Source organism: Chiloscyllium plagiosum, unplaced genomic scaffold (genome assembly GCF_037043375.1).
Source record: "Chiloscyllium plagiosum isolate Xiang-an unplaced genomic scaffold, Cpla_swu_hap1 HiC_scaffold_29, whole genome shotgun sequence".
NCBI lineage: Eukaryota > Metazoa > Chordata > Chondrichthyes > Orectolobiformes > Hemiscylliidae > Chiloscyllium > Chiloscyllium plagiosum.
The window spans coordinates 43,651,760-43,670,768 of record NW_028270167.1 but is presented as its reverse complement, the minus strand read 5'-3'; the positions used below and the strand labels follow the sequence as shown (position 1 = coordinate 43,670,768).

The window sequence follows — 19,009 nt, the reverse complement described above, 5'->3', positions numbered from 1 at the left end:
CCCTTTGATTCCCAATGATTTCAGTCTTTCTAAGAATTTTTGATGGCACAATCAGTCAAATGTGGCCTTGTTGACACAGGCTGACATTCTCACCGCTCTTCTGGCATTAAGCTCTTTTGTTGTTTTTGAACCAAGGCTGTAATGAGTTCAGGAACTGCGTGCCCCAAGCAGAACTCAAACTGAGCACCAATGAACAAGTTATTGCTAAGCAAGTGCAACCTGAAGATACTGTTGATAACCCCTTCCGTCACTTTACTGATGATCAAAAGTCATCTCAATGGAGAAAGGGTGATAATTAGATGAGTTGGATTTGTTGTGACTTTTGCACGTTGCTGGTAGATGTTCAGGTTAGTAGCTGTATTGGAGCAGCATGGCTAGTGCAGCTAGATCTGGAGAACCTCTTTAGTACTATTGCCTGAATGATTTCAGGGCCCGTAGCATTTGCAGTATACAGTGGCTACAACCATTTCCTGATACCATGTGGTGTGAATTGAATTGTCGGAAGACAGGCATTTGTGATCATGGGGATCTGTGGAGGATTACGCACTTAGCAATTCTGGCTAAAGGTTATCACAACGCTTCAGCCTTACCTTTTTGCTCTACCCAGAGGAAGAGAAGGTTCTTGAGGTGCTTATCTGTAGATCCCTAAAGATGGCAGCAGAGGTAATTAAAAAGACATATGGAACACTTACTTTTATAAATTGTGACTGATTTTAAGAGCATGGCAAGAATATTGAAACTGTACAAAACTTTGGTTAGACCACAGCAGAGCACTGTGTGCTGTTCTGGTCACCACACTATAGGAAGTATGTGATTGCAGAGGAGATTCACCAGATTCTAAATAAAGTTCACTGAACTTGAAACATTAACTCTGCTTTCTAACCACAGATGCTGCCAAACCTGCTGAGATTCTCCATCAATTTGTTTTTTTTCATATCATCAATAGCCCAATGCCCTGCTCCATCATGGCTCTGATAAAAAACATGGGCAGCATTGTACCTGAGCTCCACATCTGTCAGGGGGGTTACTGAAGCAATTGCACAGAGGCTGGAATCCTGTCACCAGGTCCCCCTTCAATTTACACTGATTCAGCTCCCTCAGAGCCAGGTCTCAGAGTGAGCAGAACCTCTGACACACCTGTTTATTCTTTTTTTACCCCCATATTAATGCCTAAATGCGTAATTTCTGGTTTTATTCACCGGGATGTTGCCTGGAATGGAGCAGTTCGTCTATGAAGAGAAGCAAGATAAGGTTGTTGTCTTTAAAGCAGGGCTGAGAGGGGATCTGACCGAAGTGTATAAGGTTACAAGGGTTAAGATAGGTAAATGATCCCGCAAACAATACATCAGATCTAAGCTCTTCAGTCCTGCCATATCCAGTAATGAATGGTGGTGAACCATTAAACAACTCACTGGAGGAGGAGGTTTTACAAATATCCCCATTCTTATTGATGAAATGGTCCAAAATGTCAGGGCAAAAAATCAAACTGATGATTAATAATGATCTTCAGCCAGAAGTCCTGAATTAATGATCCATCTCAGCTTCCTCCAGAAATTCCCATCATCACAGGGTGGCCTGGTGGCTCAGTGGCTTGCACTGCTGTCTCACAGTGCCAGGGATCCAGGTTCAATTCCAGCCTCGGGCAACTGTTGGTGTGAAGTTGCACATTCTTCCTGTGTCTGCGTGAGTTTCCGCCAGGTGCTCTGGTTTCCTCCCACATTCCAAAGATGTACAGGATAGGTAAATTGGCCATGCTAAATTGCCCATAGTGTTCAGGGATGTTTTGGCTGGATGCATTAGGCAGGGGTAAATATAGGACAATGAGGTGGGGGAGTGGGTCTGGGTGGGTTGCTCTGCGGAGGGTCAGTGTGGACTTATTGGGCTGAAGAGCCTGTTTGCACACTGTAGGGATTCTATGATATGCCAGACTTCAGCCAATCCAATTGACACAATACCAAAAAATGGTATTAGAAAGGCTATAAGGCTTGACAATATTTCAGCAACAGTAACAGAGATTTGTACTCCAGCAATTGCCAGGCCCTAAGAGAGCTGAAAATGTGTTGCTGGAAAAGCGCAGCAGGTCAGGCAGCATCCAGGGAACAAGAGAATCGACGTTTCAGGCATAAGCCCTTCTTCAGGAATCCCTAAGAGAAGTTATTCTGGTACATCAACAATATAGAAAATGTCCTAGTTATGTCTATTCACAAAAAGCAGGACCAAGCCAACCCAACCAATTACCACCCATCAGTATACTCTCAATTATTAGAAAAGTGATGGAATGTGTCATTAACAGTGTTATCAACCAACATCTGTGTAGCACCAACTTACTCACTGACACCCAGTATGGGTTCTGCCAGGGCCAATCGGCTCCTGATCACATTACATCCTTGGCTCAAAAATGGACAAAAAAGCTGAATTCCAGAAGTGAGTTAAGTTAAAAATCACACCTCACCAGGTTGTAGTCCAACAGGTTTATTTGGAAGCACTAGCTTTCGGAGCGCTGAAGGAACAGTGCTTTAAAAGCTATTGCTTCCAAATAAATGTGTTGGGACTATAACCTCGTGTTGTATGATATTTAACTTTGTCCACCCCAGTCAAACACTGGCTCCTCCACATCCAGAAGTGAGGTGAGAAATGACAGTACTTGAAATCAAGGCTGCATTTGACCTGAATATGGCATTAGGTCAGAAATAGGGTTGTTCGGCAATGATTGCACAATTCATAATTCCTCAGACACTGAAGCAATCTGTGTTCAAATGTAACACAACCCGGACAATATCCAGGCTTGGGCTTAAAAATGGCAATTCATGCCAAACAAATGCCAGGCAATGACCATCTCCAATTTAACCAATTAAGCCACTGACTTCTGACATTCAATGACCGAATTCCTCACTATCAACATTCTGGGGTAAACCATTGACTTTCAATTGAACTCACCACATAAATACAGTGGGTCCAAGAGAGGGCAGAGGCGAGGAAAACTGCAGTAAGTAATCACCTCTTGACTCGCTAAAGGCATCTCCATCATCTACAAGGCACAGGTCAGGACTGTGTTAGAATATTCCCTACTTGCCTGGATGAGTGCAGCTTTAACATCACTCAAGAAGCTTGACACCATCCAGAACAAAGCAACTGATTTGATTGGCACCATATCAATAAACATCCATTCCCTCCACCACAAACACTGCAGCAGTATATATTTTCAAGATCGACTGCAGAAATTTGTCAAAGCTCTTTAGGCAACATCTTCTAAACCCATGTCCATTTTGGCATTTTGGATCTATCTACAGTATGTAGACTGCAGTAATTCAAGAAGGCAGAGCATTATTACCTTCTCAGGGGTGACTAAAGATGGGAAATAAATGTTGGTGTGCCTCTTTTGCCCATGATATGCAATTGAGTGAAAAATAATGCACCTGATTCACTACTGACCCTCAAGAGAAGGATATCCCAGCTCCACACTGTCAGAGTGACCCTCACTCACTACTCCACATAATCAGAATGTCAATTCATGCAACATTTCACACAATTTGACTGAGCCAACATATACCACTATACTCAGTCACTCTCATATCTCACTCACCACTCAACATAGTTTGACTGACACCACGATCACCACTCCACACAGTCAGACTGACATCTCACTCACCACTCTAAACAGTCAGTGAGAAAGTGAGGACTGCAGATGCTGGAGATCAGAGCTGAAAATGTGTTGCTGGAAAAGCGCAACAGGTCAGACAGCATCAAAGGAGCAGGAGAATCAATGTTTCAGGCATGAGCCCTTCTTCCTCATTCCTGAAGAATGAGGAAGCAACACATTTTCAACTCTACACAGTCAGACAACATTTTACCAGGTCCCACATGAGAGACTAATAAATTAAGTAAAAGCACACGGGAACAGGGTAATTTCAGTAAGTGGGATCCAAAATTTACTTGGTGGCAGGAGATAGAGGGTGGTGATATAAGGCTGTTTAGTTGACAGGAGCTAGGTATGAAGTGTCATTCCACAGGGAACTGTGCTGAGTTTCTGATTGTTAATGACATATATAAACAATATAGACAAGAGTGTGGAGGGGGAGGGGATGATAACTACGCTTGCAAGTGACACAAAGTTCGGCTCGGTGGTTGTCAGTGAGGAAGTAGGTCTTAGATTACAGGAGGATACAAATGGATTGGTCGGATGGGCAGAACTGTGATAATGTAACTCTGGTAAATGTGAGGTGATGCACTTTGGAAGCGGTAACAAGACAAGGGAGTCCTGAATGAATTGCAAGACATTAGGAAGCTCAGAGGTACAGAGGGATCTTGGGGTGTTTATCTACAAATCCATGAAGGTGGTATGGCAGGTTCATAGAATCACTAAATCCCTACAGAGTGGAAGCAGGCCATTCAGCCCATCGAGTGCAGTTGATCCTCTGAATAGCATCCCATTCAAACCCATTGTCCCTCATTCCTTGTAATCCTGCAATTTCCATGGGCAATCCACCTAGTCATCTTTAGACTGTGGGAGCATCCAGAGGAAACCCATACAGACACAGGGAGAAATGAGCATACTCCACCTAAAGCTGGAATCAAACCCGGATCCCTAGCACTGTGAGACAGTGCTAACCACTGACATGCTAACATGCTGTTAATAGAGTAGTTAAGAAATCATACAGAAGGTAGCGAGGTTTGCAGATGTTGGAGAAATCAGAGTCAATAAAGTGTGGTGCTGAGAAAAGCAGAGCAGTTCAGGCAGCATCTGAGGAGCAGGACAGTCAACGTTTTGGGCTTCACCCATCATCAGGTCTGGGATGGGGAAGGGGGCTGACAAATAAATAGGGTGAAGGGGATGGGGCTTGGGGGAAATGTAGTTGGGATGACGATAGGTGATTGTCATAGGTCGATGGGAAGTGTGGAGCTAATCGGTGGGAAGGAAAATCAGGTCAAGAGGTGGAGTTAAGTTGGAGAGTTGGATCTATGATGGGGTGGGTGGAGGAAAGATTTGGAAACTGGTGAATTCAATGTTGAAGCCATGTATTTGTAGGCCCCCGAGGTGGAAGAGGAGGTGTTCTTCCTCCAGTTTGTGGATGGCCTTGTTTAGGCAATGGAGGAGGCCCAGAATGGATATGTCATGGAGGGAGTAGGAGGGGCAGTTGAAATGGATGGCTACAGGAATGTGGGGATGGTTAATGCACATGGACTGGAGATGTTCCCTGAACTGTTCTGCAAGTTTGTACTTGGTTGCTGCAATGTAGAGGAGACCACATTGACAGCAATGGATGCAGTAGCATATAGGACACCTGCATACAGGACATTCATGGCATAAGAACAAGGAGATCATTTTGGAGCTCTACAGAACTTTGGTTAGGTCACTGTTGGGGTACTATAGACAGTTCTGGTCACCATACAACAGGAAGGATGCGATTGCACTATAGAGGAGGCACAGAGCTTCACCAGGATGTTGCCTGTGATGGGGTATTTTGGCAATGATAAACTTCCTTTGAACAGAGAAGATTGAAAAGAGACCTGCTAGAGTTATGTCAGCTTCATGAGGGTTATGAACAGGATTAATAGAAAGCAGAAGTTTCCCCGAGTTGAAGAATCAAGAATAAGGAAACATAATTTTATTATGAAAGGCAGATACTTTGAGTGGATTTGAGGAAAAAGATCTTTCATCCAGCGAATGGTGGGATTCTGGAATACAGTGCTGTGAGGGTAGTTGAGGTGGGTAACCTCACAATCTTTAAAAAATATTTGGACGAGCACTTGAAATACCATTACATTCAAGTCAGTGGGTCTAATGCTGGACAGTGGGGCTAATATGAACTTAGTGTAGCTTTGTCAGTACAGACTTAATAGACCAAAGGCCCCCTTCTGTACTGTATGATTCTATGATTCTCTCTCGCCACTCCAAAGAATCAGACAAATCCTCACTCACCACTTCACATATTCAGACAGATCCTCATTAACTACCATACACAGTCAGAGTCTCACTCACCACTCACGCAGTCAGATAGACCCTCACTCATCACTGCACATAGACAAATCTTCATTCACCACTTCACATCGTTAGACAGATCCTCATTAACTACTACATACAGTCAGACAGACCCTCACTCACCACTTCACACAGACAGATCCTCATTAACTGTTACACAGTGAAACAGACTCTCAATCATCACTCCATACAGTGGTGATGTCGAGGTGCCGTTGTTGAACTGAGGTGGGCAAGTTTAAAAATCACACAACACCAAGTTATAGTCCAACAGATTTATTTGGAAGCACTAGCTTTCGGAACGTTGCTCCTTCATCAGGTGATTGTGGAGCTCAAGACCACAAGACACAAAATTTATAGCAAAAAGATTATAGTGTCATGCAACTAAAATGATATATTGAACGTAGATATATTGAACCTGGATTGTTGTTAAGTCTTTCATCTTTTAGAATGGGTTGTAAGTTTAAGTTTATTAATATGTAAATCCCATAAGTCAACTTCTCGAGATTAACTTAAGGTTTTATAACAAAAGGTGACATCTCAGCTCAGGCAATGCATTAAAGGTGTCTGTCTGTATGCTGACTTCTCCACCTCCTGATGCTGCCTGGCTTGCTGTGTTCTTCTAGCCTCCTGTCCTTCTATGTATTTGCGCAGAACCTATATTTCTGAATACTAATTTGAATCTCGACCAGAGTAGCTTTACCATCAATAGTTCTACACTGAATATTATTATGGTCAATTTCTCCTTAGTTCAATTTAAATATATGCTTGATGATTCATGCTTTCAAAACCTGTCTTGTCTGCCTGCTAATCTTGAGTCAGACTGGTTCTATTTCCAAAGTCATATTTACAAAATATTACATGTATTGACTGCCTGCATTGAGCGCCTGCAGATTGTGCCTTTTTTGAGGAAAAATAGAATGTATCTGCAAATATACTTCTCCAAATACAAGTTCACTCCATAGACTTATATGTGTATGCGTGTGAATGAGAGAGAGTGTGTGTGGGAGAGAGAAAGAATGAGAATGTGCATATAAGTATGAGTATGCGTATGAGTGTAAGTGCATATGAGAGTGTGTGAAATCTTGGTAAAGTATCTGTGTGGATGTGATGGAGTATAAGTCTGTGAGAGGGTAAGCGCATGGGTGTGAGTGTAGGGGGTGTATATATGTGTATATGAAAGAGAGTGTGTGTATGAGAAAGGGTCTGAGTGAGTATGTAAGAGTGTGTGTGCATGTGTGCTTGTGTGTGTGTGTGTGAGAGAGACAGAGACTGTAGAGTGTAGTGGGGTCACCTGTAGTGTGACATGAACCCAAGGTCCTGGTTGAGGCCATCCTCATGGGTTACGAACTTGGCTATCAGTCTTGGGACAGTCGGGGAACCCTTTAGCGATCAGGGACATTCAGCCTTGGATCTTCAGGTGACTGTCCTCCAAGGTGGACTTCGGGATAGACAATGATGAAAAGTGGCCAATCAGGAGTGATGGCTAAGTTCGGTAAGTTTTGGATGTAACCCTTCGTCAGGACTGGGTGGGCGTAGGAGGAGCTGCAGATAAAGGGGTGGCGGGAGCAGCATAGTAAAGTGAGGGGAGGTAAGGACAGGTAGTGGTACGACTTGGTTGGTCAATGGGAGGAATGAATCCGGTTAGTGACAAGGAACAGTGGAAGAAATGGTGGGGGGGGGGGGGCGCTGGGAAGGGAATCAGGTATGGGAAGGGAGGTTATTTGAAATTGGAGAACTCAGTGTTAAATCCTGGCATGGTGGCACAGTGGTTAGCACTGCTGCCTCACAGCGCGAGAAACCCGGGTTCAATTCCTGCCTCAGGCAACTGTCTGTGTGGAGTTTGTACATTCTCCCTGTGTCTGCGTGGGTTTCCTCTGGGTGCTCCGGTTTCCTCCCACAGTCTGAAAATGTGCAGGTTAGGTGAATTGGTCATGCTAAATTGCCTGTAGTGTTAGGTGTAGGGGAATGAGTCTGGGTGGGTAGCTCTTCAGAGGGTAAGTATGGACTTGTTGGGCCAAAGGGCCTGTTTCCACACTGTAAATAATCTAATCCCCTGGGCTGTAGATTGTCCAAGAGGAAGATGAGGTGTTGTAACTCCAATGTGTGGTGTGCTTCATTGCGGCAATGGAGGAGGCCAAGGATGGTCATGCTGGAAAGGGAGTGAGAAGGGGAATTAAAATGGGCGGTGTCTGGGAGGTCTGGTCAGCCGCTGTGGAGTTGGCTGCAATCCTCAGTGAACCGCTTCCTAAGTTTACATTTGGTCTCCCCGATGTAGAGAAAACCACATTGGGAGCACCTGATGCAGTAAGCTAGGTTGGAAGAGAGGCAGGTGAACATCTGTCTCACCTGAAAGGACTGTTTGGGGCCCTGGATGGAGGTGTGGGGGGGGGGTGTCCTACTGGCAGGTTTTGCATCTTTTCTGGTTGTAGGGGAAGGTACCTGGGGGTTTGGGTGTTGGCGGGGTGTCGGTGGGGAGAGTGGCGCAAGCCAAGAACTGTCAAAGGGAACGGCCCTTGTGGAAGGCAGAGAAGGATGGGGAAGGGAAGATATTGGTGGTGGGGTCTACTTGGAGCTGTACCCTCTACCTATCTTCACCTATCCCCACTTCATCACCCTGCTCCTGTCACCCTCTTTATCTGCAGCTCCCCCTACACCTGCCCACAGTCCTGAAGAAGGGTTACACTCAAAACGTCGACTTCTCCACCTCCTGATGCTGCCTGGCTTGCTGTGTTCTTCCAGCCTTCTGCACGTCTATGGATTTGCACAGAACCTATATTTCTGAACAGTACTTTGCATATCGACAAGAGTAGCTTTACCATAGATAGCTCTACACTGAATATTATGGACAATTTTACCTTAGTTAAATTTAAATATAATCATGTTCTGGCCATTGATAGCCTGTGTGTCCTCCCCATTGGATTATTCATTATTATTTAATTCAGATCTTTGATTTATTACAAATTTCAGAGGATACATAAATACTGAACATTATTGTCTTACCTGGAAACTGTTCCACCTGTTCCTTCAGAGACAGTTGAGGCCTTGCTCTTGCTCATCTGCAAAATCTGCTGACTCTTGGTGACTTGAGGTTTGCTAAGTGATAACAGGTAACATCAATGTTATTGCTCAGATAGAATCAGCATTTCAACACTAACATTGTGTGGGACTGAAGAATGCCACTGAGGTTTAAGGGAGAAGCAAACACACGTAGAATAATGTCAGAGCTATGTGAGACTTAGGAGTAGAGGCAGTGATGTTAAAAGGAGCAACATGCACAGACAAACAGGTGACGGAGTTGCTTCAACAAAAGTGAATTGTGACTCCGCAGGAGGTTGGTAATTAGGTTAGATTACTTACAGTGTGGAAACATGCCCTTCGGCCCAACAAGTCCACACTGACCCACTGAAGTGCAACCCACCCAGACCCGTTCCCCTACACTACAGGCAATTTAGCTTGGCCAATTCACCTAAGATTACTTACAGTGCGGAAACACGCCTTTCGGTCCAACAAGTCCACACCGACCCGCCGAAGCGCAACCCACCCATTCCCCTACATTTACCCCTTTACCTAACACTACAGACAATTTAGCATGGCCAATTCACCTGACCTGCACATCTTTGGACTATGGGAGGAAACCGGAGCACCCGGAGGAAACCCACGCAGACACGGGGAGAATGTGCAAATTCCACACAGACAGTTGCCCAAGATGGGAATTGAACCCAGGTTGGGGACAGTGACCACAATTCGGTGACTTTTACTCTAGTGATGGAGAGGGATAAGTGTGCACTACAGGGCAAGAGTTATAGATGGGGGCAGGGAAATTATGATGCTGTGAGGCATGACTTAGGATGTGTGGCCTGGAAAAATAAGCTTCAAGGCAAGGGTGTAATTGATATGTGGAGCTTGTTCAAGGAGCAACTATTGAGTATCCTTGATAAGTATGTGCCCGTCAGGCAGGGAGGAAAGGGTCGTGTGAGGGAGCCGTGGTTTAATAAGGAATTGGAATCCCTTGTTAAATGGAAGAGGGCGGCCTATGTAAAGATGAGGCGTGAAGGTTCAATTGGGGCGATTGAGAGTTATAAGGTAGCCAGGAAGGACCTGAAGAGAGAGCTAAGAGCAGCAAGGAGGGGACATGAAAGGTCCTTAGTTGGTAGGATTAGGGAAAACCCTAAGGCTTTCTATAGGTATGTCAGGAATAAAAGAATGACTAGGGTAGGAATAGGTCCAGTCAAGGATAGTAGTGGGAAGTTGCGTGTGGAGGCTGAAGAGATTGGGGAGACACTGAATGAATACTTTTCGTCAGTATTCAATCAGGAACAGGACATTGTTGTCAATGTGAGTACTGAGTCACAATTAAGTAGAATGGATGGCTTTGAGATATGTAGAGAAGAGGTGTTGGAAATTCTGGAAAGGGTGAAAATAGATAAGTCCCCTGGGCCTGATGGCATTTATCCTAGGATTCTCTGGGAAGCAAGGGAGGAGATTGCAGAGCCATTGACCTTGATTTTTATGTCCTCGTTGTCTACAGGAGTAGTGCCAGAAGATTGGTGTCCATGTACACAAATCTTTGAAAGCTGCCACCCAGGTAAAAAGTGCGGTGAAGAAGGCATATGGCGTACTGGCTTTTATTGGTAGAGGAATTGAGTTCCGGAGTACTGAGGTCATGTTGCAGTTGTATAAGACTCTGGTGCGGCCACATCTGGAGTATTGTGTGCAGTTTTGGTCGCCATACTATAGGAAGGATGTGGAGGCACTGGAACGGGTGCAGAGGAGGTTTACCAGGATGTTGCCTGGTATGGTAGAAAGATCGTATGAGGAAAGGCTGAGGCACTTGGGGTTGTTTTCATTGGAGAAAAGAAGGTTTAGGGGTGACTTGATAGAGGTGTATAAGATGATTAGGGGTTTAGATAGGGTCGACAGTGAGAATCTTTTTCCACGTATGGAGTCAGCTATTACAAGGGGGCATAGCTTTAAATTAAGGGGGGGTAGGTATAGGACAGATGTTAGGGGTAGGTTCTTTACTCAGCGAGTCGTGAGTTCATGGAATGCCCTGCCAGTAGCAGTGGTGGACTCTCCCTCATTATGGGCATTTAAGCGGGCATTGGATAGGCATATGGAGGATAGTGGGCTAGTGTAGGTTAGGTGGGCTTGGATCGGCGCAACATCGAGGGCCGAAGGGCCTGTACTGCGCTGTATTCTTCTATGTTCTATGTTTCTGGCACTGTGAGGCAGCAGTGCTAACCTGCACATTTTTGGACTGTGGGAGGAAACTGCAGCACCCGGAGAAAACCCACGCAGACACAGGGAGAATGTGCAAACTCCACACAGACAGTTGCCTGTGGCGGGAATTGAACCCGGGTCTCTGGCGCTGTGAGGCAGCGGTGCTAACCACTGAGCCACCGTGCCGTAATTGCTGAATATTTTTCTCTTTCTCTTGTGATTGGTATTGATTTCAGTTAAGACATTAAGTACAGTGTAAAACCTTGAATAGATAATTAGAAAGTCAGATTGCTGGAAAAACACAGTAGGTATGGCAGCATGGTATTTGTGGAGAAAAAGCAGAGTTAATATTTTGGATCCTAAGGGGAAATGCTTAAAGTGACATGCAAAAGAAGCAAGGGTGAATTGAGAAAAAGCTTTGCAAGTAATTGTGGTATGAAATATACTTATTTTAAATGTGGTGTTGGCAAGTTTAACTGAGGCATTCACAACGGCATTGAATGATTATTAGGACCGAAATAACAACCAAGGGAATGGGGAGAAACCTGTATATTGGCACTAGATAATGATGCTCGCTTGAAGAGCTGATATAGGCATGTTAGATTGAATGGACTATGATTCTGTGAAAATTATTAAATAGTGTTCAGGAGAACCTTTTTAGCCAGTATATATGAAGTCCAACAAACAAGGGGGCAATTCTGAACATAATATTTGAAAATAAGCTTACGCAAGTGGCAGGTACATCAATAGAGCAGCACTTTTGGTGATAGTACTATAACTCATTTAGATTTTGAGTAGTAATGTAAAAGGATATGGATAAACCAGAAATAAAAACTCTGAACTGGGTTTCTCACAACAGTTGCAATTTGGCTCAAAACAGATTGAGATCAGCTACTTGCAAATAAAACTTCAGCAATGGGAGGCATTCAAAGAGCAAATAGTCAAAGTACAAGGCAAATATATTCCCATAAAGACAAAGGGTGGGACTAAAGACTGGCAACCCCTAGATGATGGGAGGCAGGAAGGCCAGATTAAGAAGAAAACAGAAGCTTATGGCTGATAATGAGGGTTCAGTACAGCAGATTCCCTAGAGGAGCATAAAAAGTGCAGAGGCTGATTAGAGATGATAGAGATGGACGCAAAAATAGTGGTCTGAGTCCTCAAATGAATACTTTGTGTCAGTCTTCACAGTGGAAAAGATGGTGAAACGTAAGAAACCTGCGAGGAAGTGGGGTTAGCGTGCCGGCCTGCTAGTAAGACTGAGACTACACGATTTCAAGCCCCCCCCCCTTTTCTAGCTTACTCCTAGTAAATGTACAATCTCTGGAGAACAAGATGGATGAACTCAGATCACGGCTCAGCTTCCAGCTTGAACTGCGGGACTGCTGCACACTCTGCTTCACAGAAACCTGGCTCAATCCATTCCTGTCTGCGCACTTCAGGCTAATAGTTTTTCTATCCATCGTATGGACCATACAGCGTCCTCTGCTAAGACAAAGGGTGGAGGGGTTTGCTTTTTAATCAACAACTTGTGGTGCATGAATACTGCAACCCTGGGCAGCCATTGCTCCCCAAACCTTGAATTCCTTACCATCAAATGCCGCCCCTTCTATCTACCACGGGAATTTCCCGCTGCTATACTCACTGCTGTGTATATACCACCACAAGCAAAGGTTGAGGAAGCTGTGGATGTGCTGTACTCCACCACTAACACCCTGGAGACGGCCCACCCCGAGGCCCTGTTTATTGTAACTGGAGACTTCAATCAAGCCAATCTGAGGAAGGTGTTGCCCAAGTACCACCAGAACATTACCTGCCCCATCAGTGACCTGAACATTCTCGACCATTGCTACACCACTGTGAAGGATGTCTACTGCTCCAATCCAAAGATGTGCTGGTCAGGTGAATTGGCCATGCTAAATTGCCCACACTAGGTGTGTTAGTCAGGGGTAAATGTACAGTGGGGGAATGAGTCTGGGTGGGTTACCTTTTGGAGAGTCGGTGAGGACTTGTTGTGCCGAAGGGCCTGTTTCCATATTGTCAGGAACCTAATCTAATCTAACCCCGCTCCCACTTCAGGAACTCCAACCACAATGCCGTGCTTCATCTCCCATTTACAGGCAAAAGCTCGAGCAGGAGACCTCCTTGTGGATATACGTCTTGCGCGGATCGGAGGAGGCAGAGGATCACGTCTGGTGCTGTCTGGGATCGGCTGTGTTCAAACAGGCCACAGGTACCTTGGTCGAGTATGCCACCACCGCCACAGACTTTATTAGCAAGTGTGGGGAGGACTGCATACCGAGGAAGTCAATCCAAGTGTTCCCCAACAGGAAAGCCTGGATGAATCAGGACATACAGAATCTGCTAAAAAACAGGCGTGAGACCCACTCAAATAAAAGGAATCCAAGTATGACCTTTGCAGAGTCATTAAGGCAGCCAAGGACCAATTCTGATCCATTCTAGAGACCAAAACAGAGACCCGACGACTATGGCAAGGACTGAATGACTTCACAGGTGATAAAAAGAGACAGTGCAAGATAGCAGATGATGATATATCCTTCCAGATTGTCTCTATCCTCACTTTGAGCAGAATTTCCGTGCACAGGTAACACCTAAGTCCTGTTGAACTTATCCCAACAGTCAGTACTTCAGAGGTCAGATCAGTTTTCTTTCATGTGAATCCAAAGAAAGCGATGGGACTAGATGGAGTACCAGGATGTGCACTCAGAGCATGCGCAGAGCAACTGGCAGAGGTCTTCTTGGACATCTTCAACCTCTCCCTGCAGCAGGCCACTGTCCCTGCCTGTTTCAAGAGGGCCAACATCATCCCTGTGCCTAAGAAGGCTCATGCAGCATGTCTCAATGACTACCGCCCAGTGGCCCTAACTTTGATGGTCATGAAGTGCTTTAAAAGGTTGGTCATGGCATTAATCAACTCCAGCCTCCCCACTACTCTTGACCCACTCCAATTTGCCTACTGGACCAACAAATCCATGTCAGATGCCATATCACTTGCTATTCACTCCTCCATAGAACACCTTGACACCAAGAACAACTACATAAGGATCCTAGTCATTGACTACAGTTTAGCCTTCAACACTATTATCCCCTCGAGACTGATTACTAAACTTAGTGATCTCAGACTAAGACCTACTCTCTGCAACTGGATCCTCAGTTTCCTGACCCACCGGCCACAATTAGCGAAGACTGGGGACAATATTTCATCGCCATTAAAACTCAAAACTGAAGCCCTCCAGGGGTGTGTACTCAGACCCCTACTGTACTCGCTGTATACCCACGACTGCGTCGCCAAATACCCAGACTAATGCCATTCACAAGTTCGCTGATGACACCACCATAGTCAGTCGAATCTCAGATGGCAACAAAACAGACTACAGACAGGAGGTGGAAGACCTGAAAAAATGGTGCACTGAGAACAACCTCAATGCTGGCAAAACCAAGGAATGTTTGGTGGGATGTTACTCATGCCCCACTACACATTAACAGCACAGAGGTGGAATGAATGGAGAGTGTCAAGCTCCTGGGAGTGGTCATCCACAACAAGCTTCATTAGAATCTTCATGTGGACACACTGGTTACAAAGGCCCAACAATGTCTCTTCTTCCTCAGGTAGCTGAGGGAATTTGGCATGATGGCGACTTGCCAACTTTTATAGGTGCTCCATCGACAGCATCCTGTCTGGATGTATCACTACCTGGCATGGCAACTGTACCATTCAAGACTGGAGATCTTTTCAGAGATTGGTGAACTCGGCCCGGAAAATCACAAAGGCCAACCTCCCATTTATAGAACCCATCTACCAGGCCCGCTGTCAAGGAAAGGCTTCCAGCATTCTCAATGATCCATCCCACTCTGGCAATGCTATTCTAAAGCCTCTACCACTGGGGAGAAGGTACAGAAGCCTGAACACACGCACCAGCCGGTTTCATAACAGTTTCTACCCTATTGTTGGAATGTTGAATGGACTGACAAACTCTTAACATTTGCCTGTAATTGTGTTCTTGCTTTTGCCACTGTTTACCTATTATTTACTTATCTATGCTACTTAACTATGTGATCTGCCCTGCATTGCTCGCAAGACAAAGCTTTTCACTGTGCCTCAGTACACATGACAATAAATTCAATTTAATTCAATTCAATTCAATGCAGAAAATAGACATTAAGTGTGGCAGACTGTGTGAAATATTATAAGCAATTCCCCTGTAATGTTGAACTTTTCTTCCGCTGCCTCCGCCTCTGTGCCTTCTTTTTCAATCACAACTCGCACCCACCTTCCGAAGACCCCTTCTCCCACCCCAACATGTTCCATTCTCTTGGACACCCCATGTTGGCCTCTTACCCTCCCTCAACCTTTTTATCTCCAACTACCGTCATGACATTGACTACCTCAACCTGTCTACCCCTCTCATCCACTCCAACCTCTCATCCTCACAACGTGCAGCCCTCCACTTCCTCTGCTCCCATCCCAATCTCATTATTAAAGCAGCTGACAAGAGGCATGCAGTTGTAATATTGTGCACCAACCTCTATCTCACTGAAGCCAGGCACCAACTTGCTGACACCTCCTCCTACCGCCCCCTTGACCACGACCCCACCTCTCATCACCAAACCATCATCTCCCAAAATATCCACAACCTCATCACCTCAGGGGATCTCCCATCCACAGCCTCCAACCTCATAATTCCTCCAACCCACACCACCTGCCTCTGCTCCTGGTCAACTGATTGTCTCTGCCTGCTCCTGCCCCATCGAACTCAACTCCTCATATCATGATTCCGTCCTCTCCCCTTGGTCCACGAACTTCACACATGTGTCCAGGACACCACCCATGCTCTCCACCTCTTCCATGACATCCAATTTCCTGGCCCTCAACACTCATTTTCACCATGGACATCCAGCCCCTATACACCTCCATCCCCCATGACAAAGGCCTACAAGCTCTCTGTTTCTTCCTTTCCCACCGATCTAACCAGTCCCCCATAACACCAACATTCTCATTCGATTGGTGGAACTGGTCCTCACACTCAACAACTTCTCTTTCGAATCCTCCCACTTCCTACAGCCCAGAAAGGTAGCCATGGGCATCTGCATGGATCCCAGCTATGCCTGCCTCTTTGTAGGATATATGGAACAATCCCTCTTCCAGAATGACACTGACAGCATCACCCACATTTTCCTCCTCTACATTGATGACTGCACCTTGTGTCCCCATGAGGAGGTTGAACACTTCATCAACTTCATCAACACTTTCCACTCTAATCTCAAGTTCACATGGACCATCTCCAACACCTTTCTCCATCCCCCCACATTTCTGGACCTCTCCATCTCTGTCTCCAGTGACTCAACACAGACATCTATTTTAAACTCACCAATTCCCTTGACTACACCCCCTCCCAAGTCCCCTCCTGTAAAAACAAGATTTTCTTCTCCCATTTCCTTCACCTCCCAAGAGGAGCCGATCCACTCCAGGACATCCTAGATGTCTCCCTATTTCAAGGACCACAATTTCACCTCCAGGTGATCAACGATCCCATCTATTGCATCTCCTCCACTTCCTGCACATCTAGCCTTAAACTCTATACCTCCAACTGCAACAAGGATAGAACCCCCTGGTCCTCACCTTACACCCCACAAATCTCTGGATACAGCACATTATCCTCCATCATTTTCACCACCTACAGTCACACCCCTCCACCAAAAATATATTTCCTTTATATCCTTGAGTTTTTCAGAGGGGCAATAAATTGGGCCGGGCTCCAATCAGTCTGGTTTGGTACAGAGATGAAATGGATTTGGAGAGGTCTTTTGTTATTAGGACTGTTGTGTGCATTCGGAACAGCATAATTAAGTCTAGTTGGATAGGTTGAGTTCTGTAGGAGTTCTTTATTCTGTTCTTTGTGTGTCATTGTTTAATTTTGTGAATCCATTTTTGTCTGTTTTAAAATCAGTAGTCAATTTAGCTAAGTTAATCCCGGTAATTTTCACTGTACACTTAACGAAACAAATTACTAAGTTATGGTCTAGGGCTGCCTGCTAAAGAATGTTTTGAGTGGTCTGGTCTAGTCCATAACAGACTGGGGGCACTTTACAGGATTTTAAACAGTGAGTGGTAGGTGCTAGTGTCTTTATTTCGGGTGTTGGTTTGGTTGGGTAAACAAAGCTTAGGATAGGAATGACTCTTTCCATCGCGAAAAGTTTTCTGGATGTGAATGCAATGACTTTGGAAGTTTTGCAAGAAGTGAAGAAGATCAAGTTGCAAGAATTAGCAGAGAAGCTGGAATTGGACCTGCCTGCTTCTGTGAGGAAAGGAGAGATAATTCCAAAGGAGCTCAGCATTTAAACTTGCTGGAGAAACCATCAGAATCTCTAGAAATGCTAAGAGTTCGATTGCAAATGAAGCAGCTTCAGTTAGAGGCAAGCGATAAGGAAAGGGCAGCAGAAATAAAACAGTTTGAGTTACGATTAAAAGCAGAAGAGTGGGAAAAAGAGAGAGCAGCAGAACAGAGCGAAAAAGAGATAGCTTTTGAAGTTCGAAAACTGACACTTAAAAAGGAAAGTCAGCGTAAAAGGCTAGGGATATAGGCTGAGGGTAGGCTCAGTGAGGAAGTAGTGCAAACTCATGTGGAAGAGCAGTGAGGTTAGCAGCTGAAGGGGCTGATGACTATGAGCTAGTCCATAAAACTCAGTTTGGCTTCCAAAATCAATTTCAATCCATGAGGGATAGAAATTTGGGGCAAAGAGAATTCCTCACGTGGAAAGGGAAAGGTAGATCTCAGTGAAAATCATAAAGAGAACTTACCACAGGGTAAAGAAGAAACCCTTGAGGGGACAAAGAAGTTAAAAAAAAACTCTGGTGTTTTCACTGTAATAAAGTGGCCACACAAAATCCCAGTGTTGGTGAGCTAGGAGAAAGCCAGATGTAGGAAAACCAGGCAAGCCTGGAAGTTTTGTTGGACTAATAACAAAATGTACAAGGGAAGTTAGACAACAGCCTCACAGTGTACGAGATGATCAGAGGTTGATTAAGGAGGAATTGTCAGATCTGCTTAAAAAATATACATGCAAGGGTAAAGGTTATTCATATAGGCCAGGAGTAATAGGCAAGGAGGTTACAATATTAAGGGACACAGGATCCTCTCAGTCTGTGATGCTGAAGGATGAGGAGATACGTACTCCTGAGATACTATTGCCAGAAAAGGTACTGGTAACAGGAATTTATGGTGAGACAAAAAGTGTTCAGTTATGTAAAGTGAGGCTAGAGAGCCCACAGAAGAGTGGAGAATTTGTGAGAGGAGTACTGGACAAACGCTCAACTCCAGGAATATAATTTGTCCTTGCAAATGTTATAGCTGATTCATCGGTAGGTGTGCTGCCTAATTCTAGTTGTGAATGTGCAATGCAGATGCAGGCAACTGAAGACATGGAGAATGTTTATCCAGGGATTGTGTAATCACAAGATCACAGAGGCACAAGCTGAAGCAAGAGGGATCAAAAGGCACAGATAAGGAAGCTTTGATAAGTGGAACAGAGAAGGAGCAACTGGGTAAACATGCCAATGTCTTTAGCTCTGTTAAGCTGATTGAATTACAGCAGAAAGATGAGGAGTTAAAACAGTTATATCAAAAGGCATTTACTGAGAAAGAAAGTGAATACATTCCTCTATGTTATTACTTAATGAGGAAATGGAGACCATTACACATTCAAGCAGATGAGAAATGGGCAGAGATTCGTTAAATTGTTTGCCAATAGTGTATAGGAAGGAGGTGCTGTGCTACTATTTGGAGGTCA

The 19,009-nt window shown here is 44.9% G+C and overlaps 1 protein-coding gene across 1 annotated transcript in view; it reads right to left on the bottom strand.

The window, feature by feature from the left end:
* Window positions 1-19,009, bottom strand: part of tespa1 (thymocyte expressed, positive selection associated 1) — a 100,946-nt gene that overhangs the window by 6,369 nt on the left and 75,568 nt on the right. Inside the window, exon 7 of the mRNA XM_043676970.2 lies at window positions 8,981-9,073. Within this exon, the coding sequence (XP_043532905.1) occupies window positions 8,981-9,073 (93 nt within the window). The remainder of the gene's footprint in view (window positions 1-8,980; window positions 9,074-19,009) is intronic.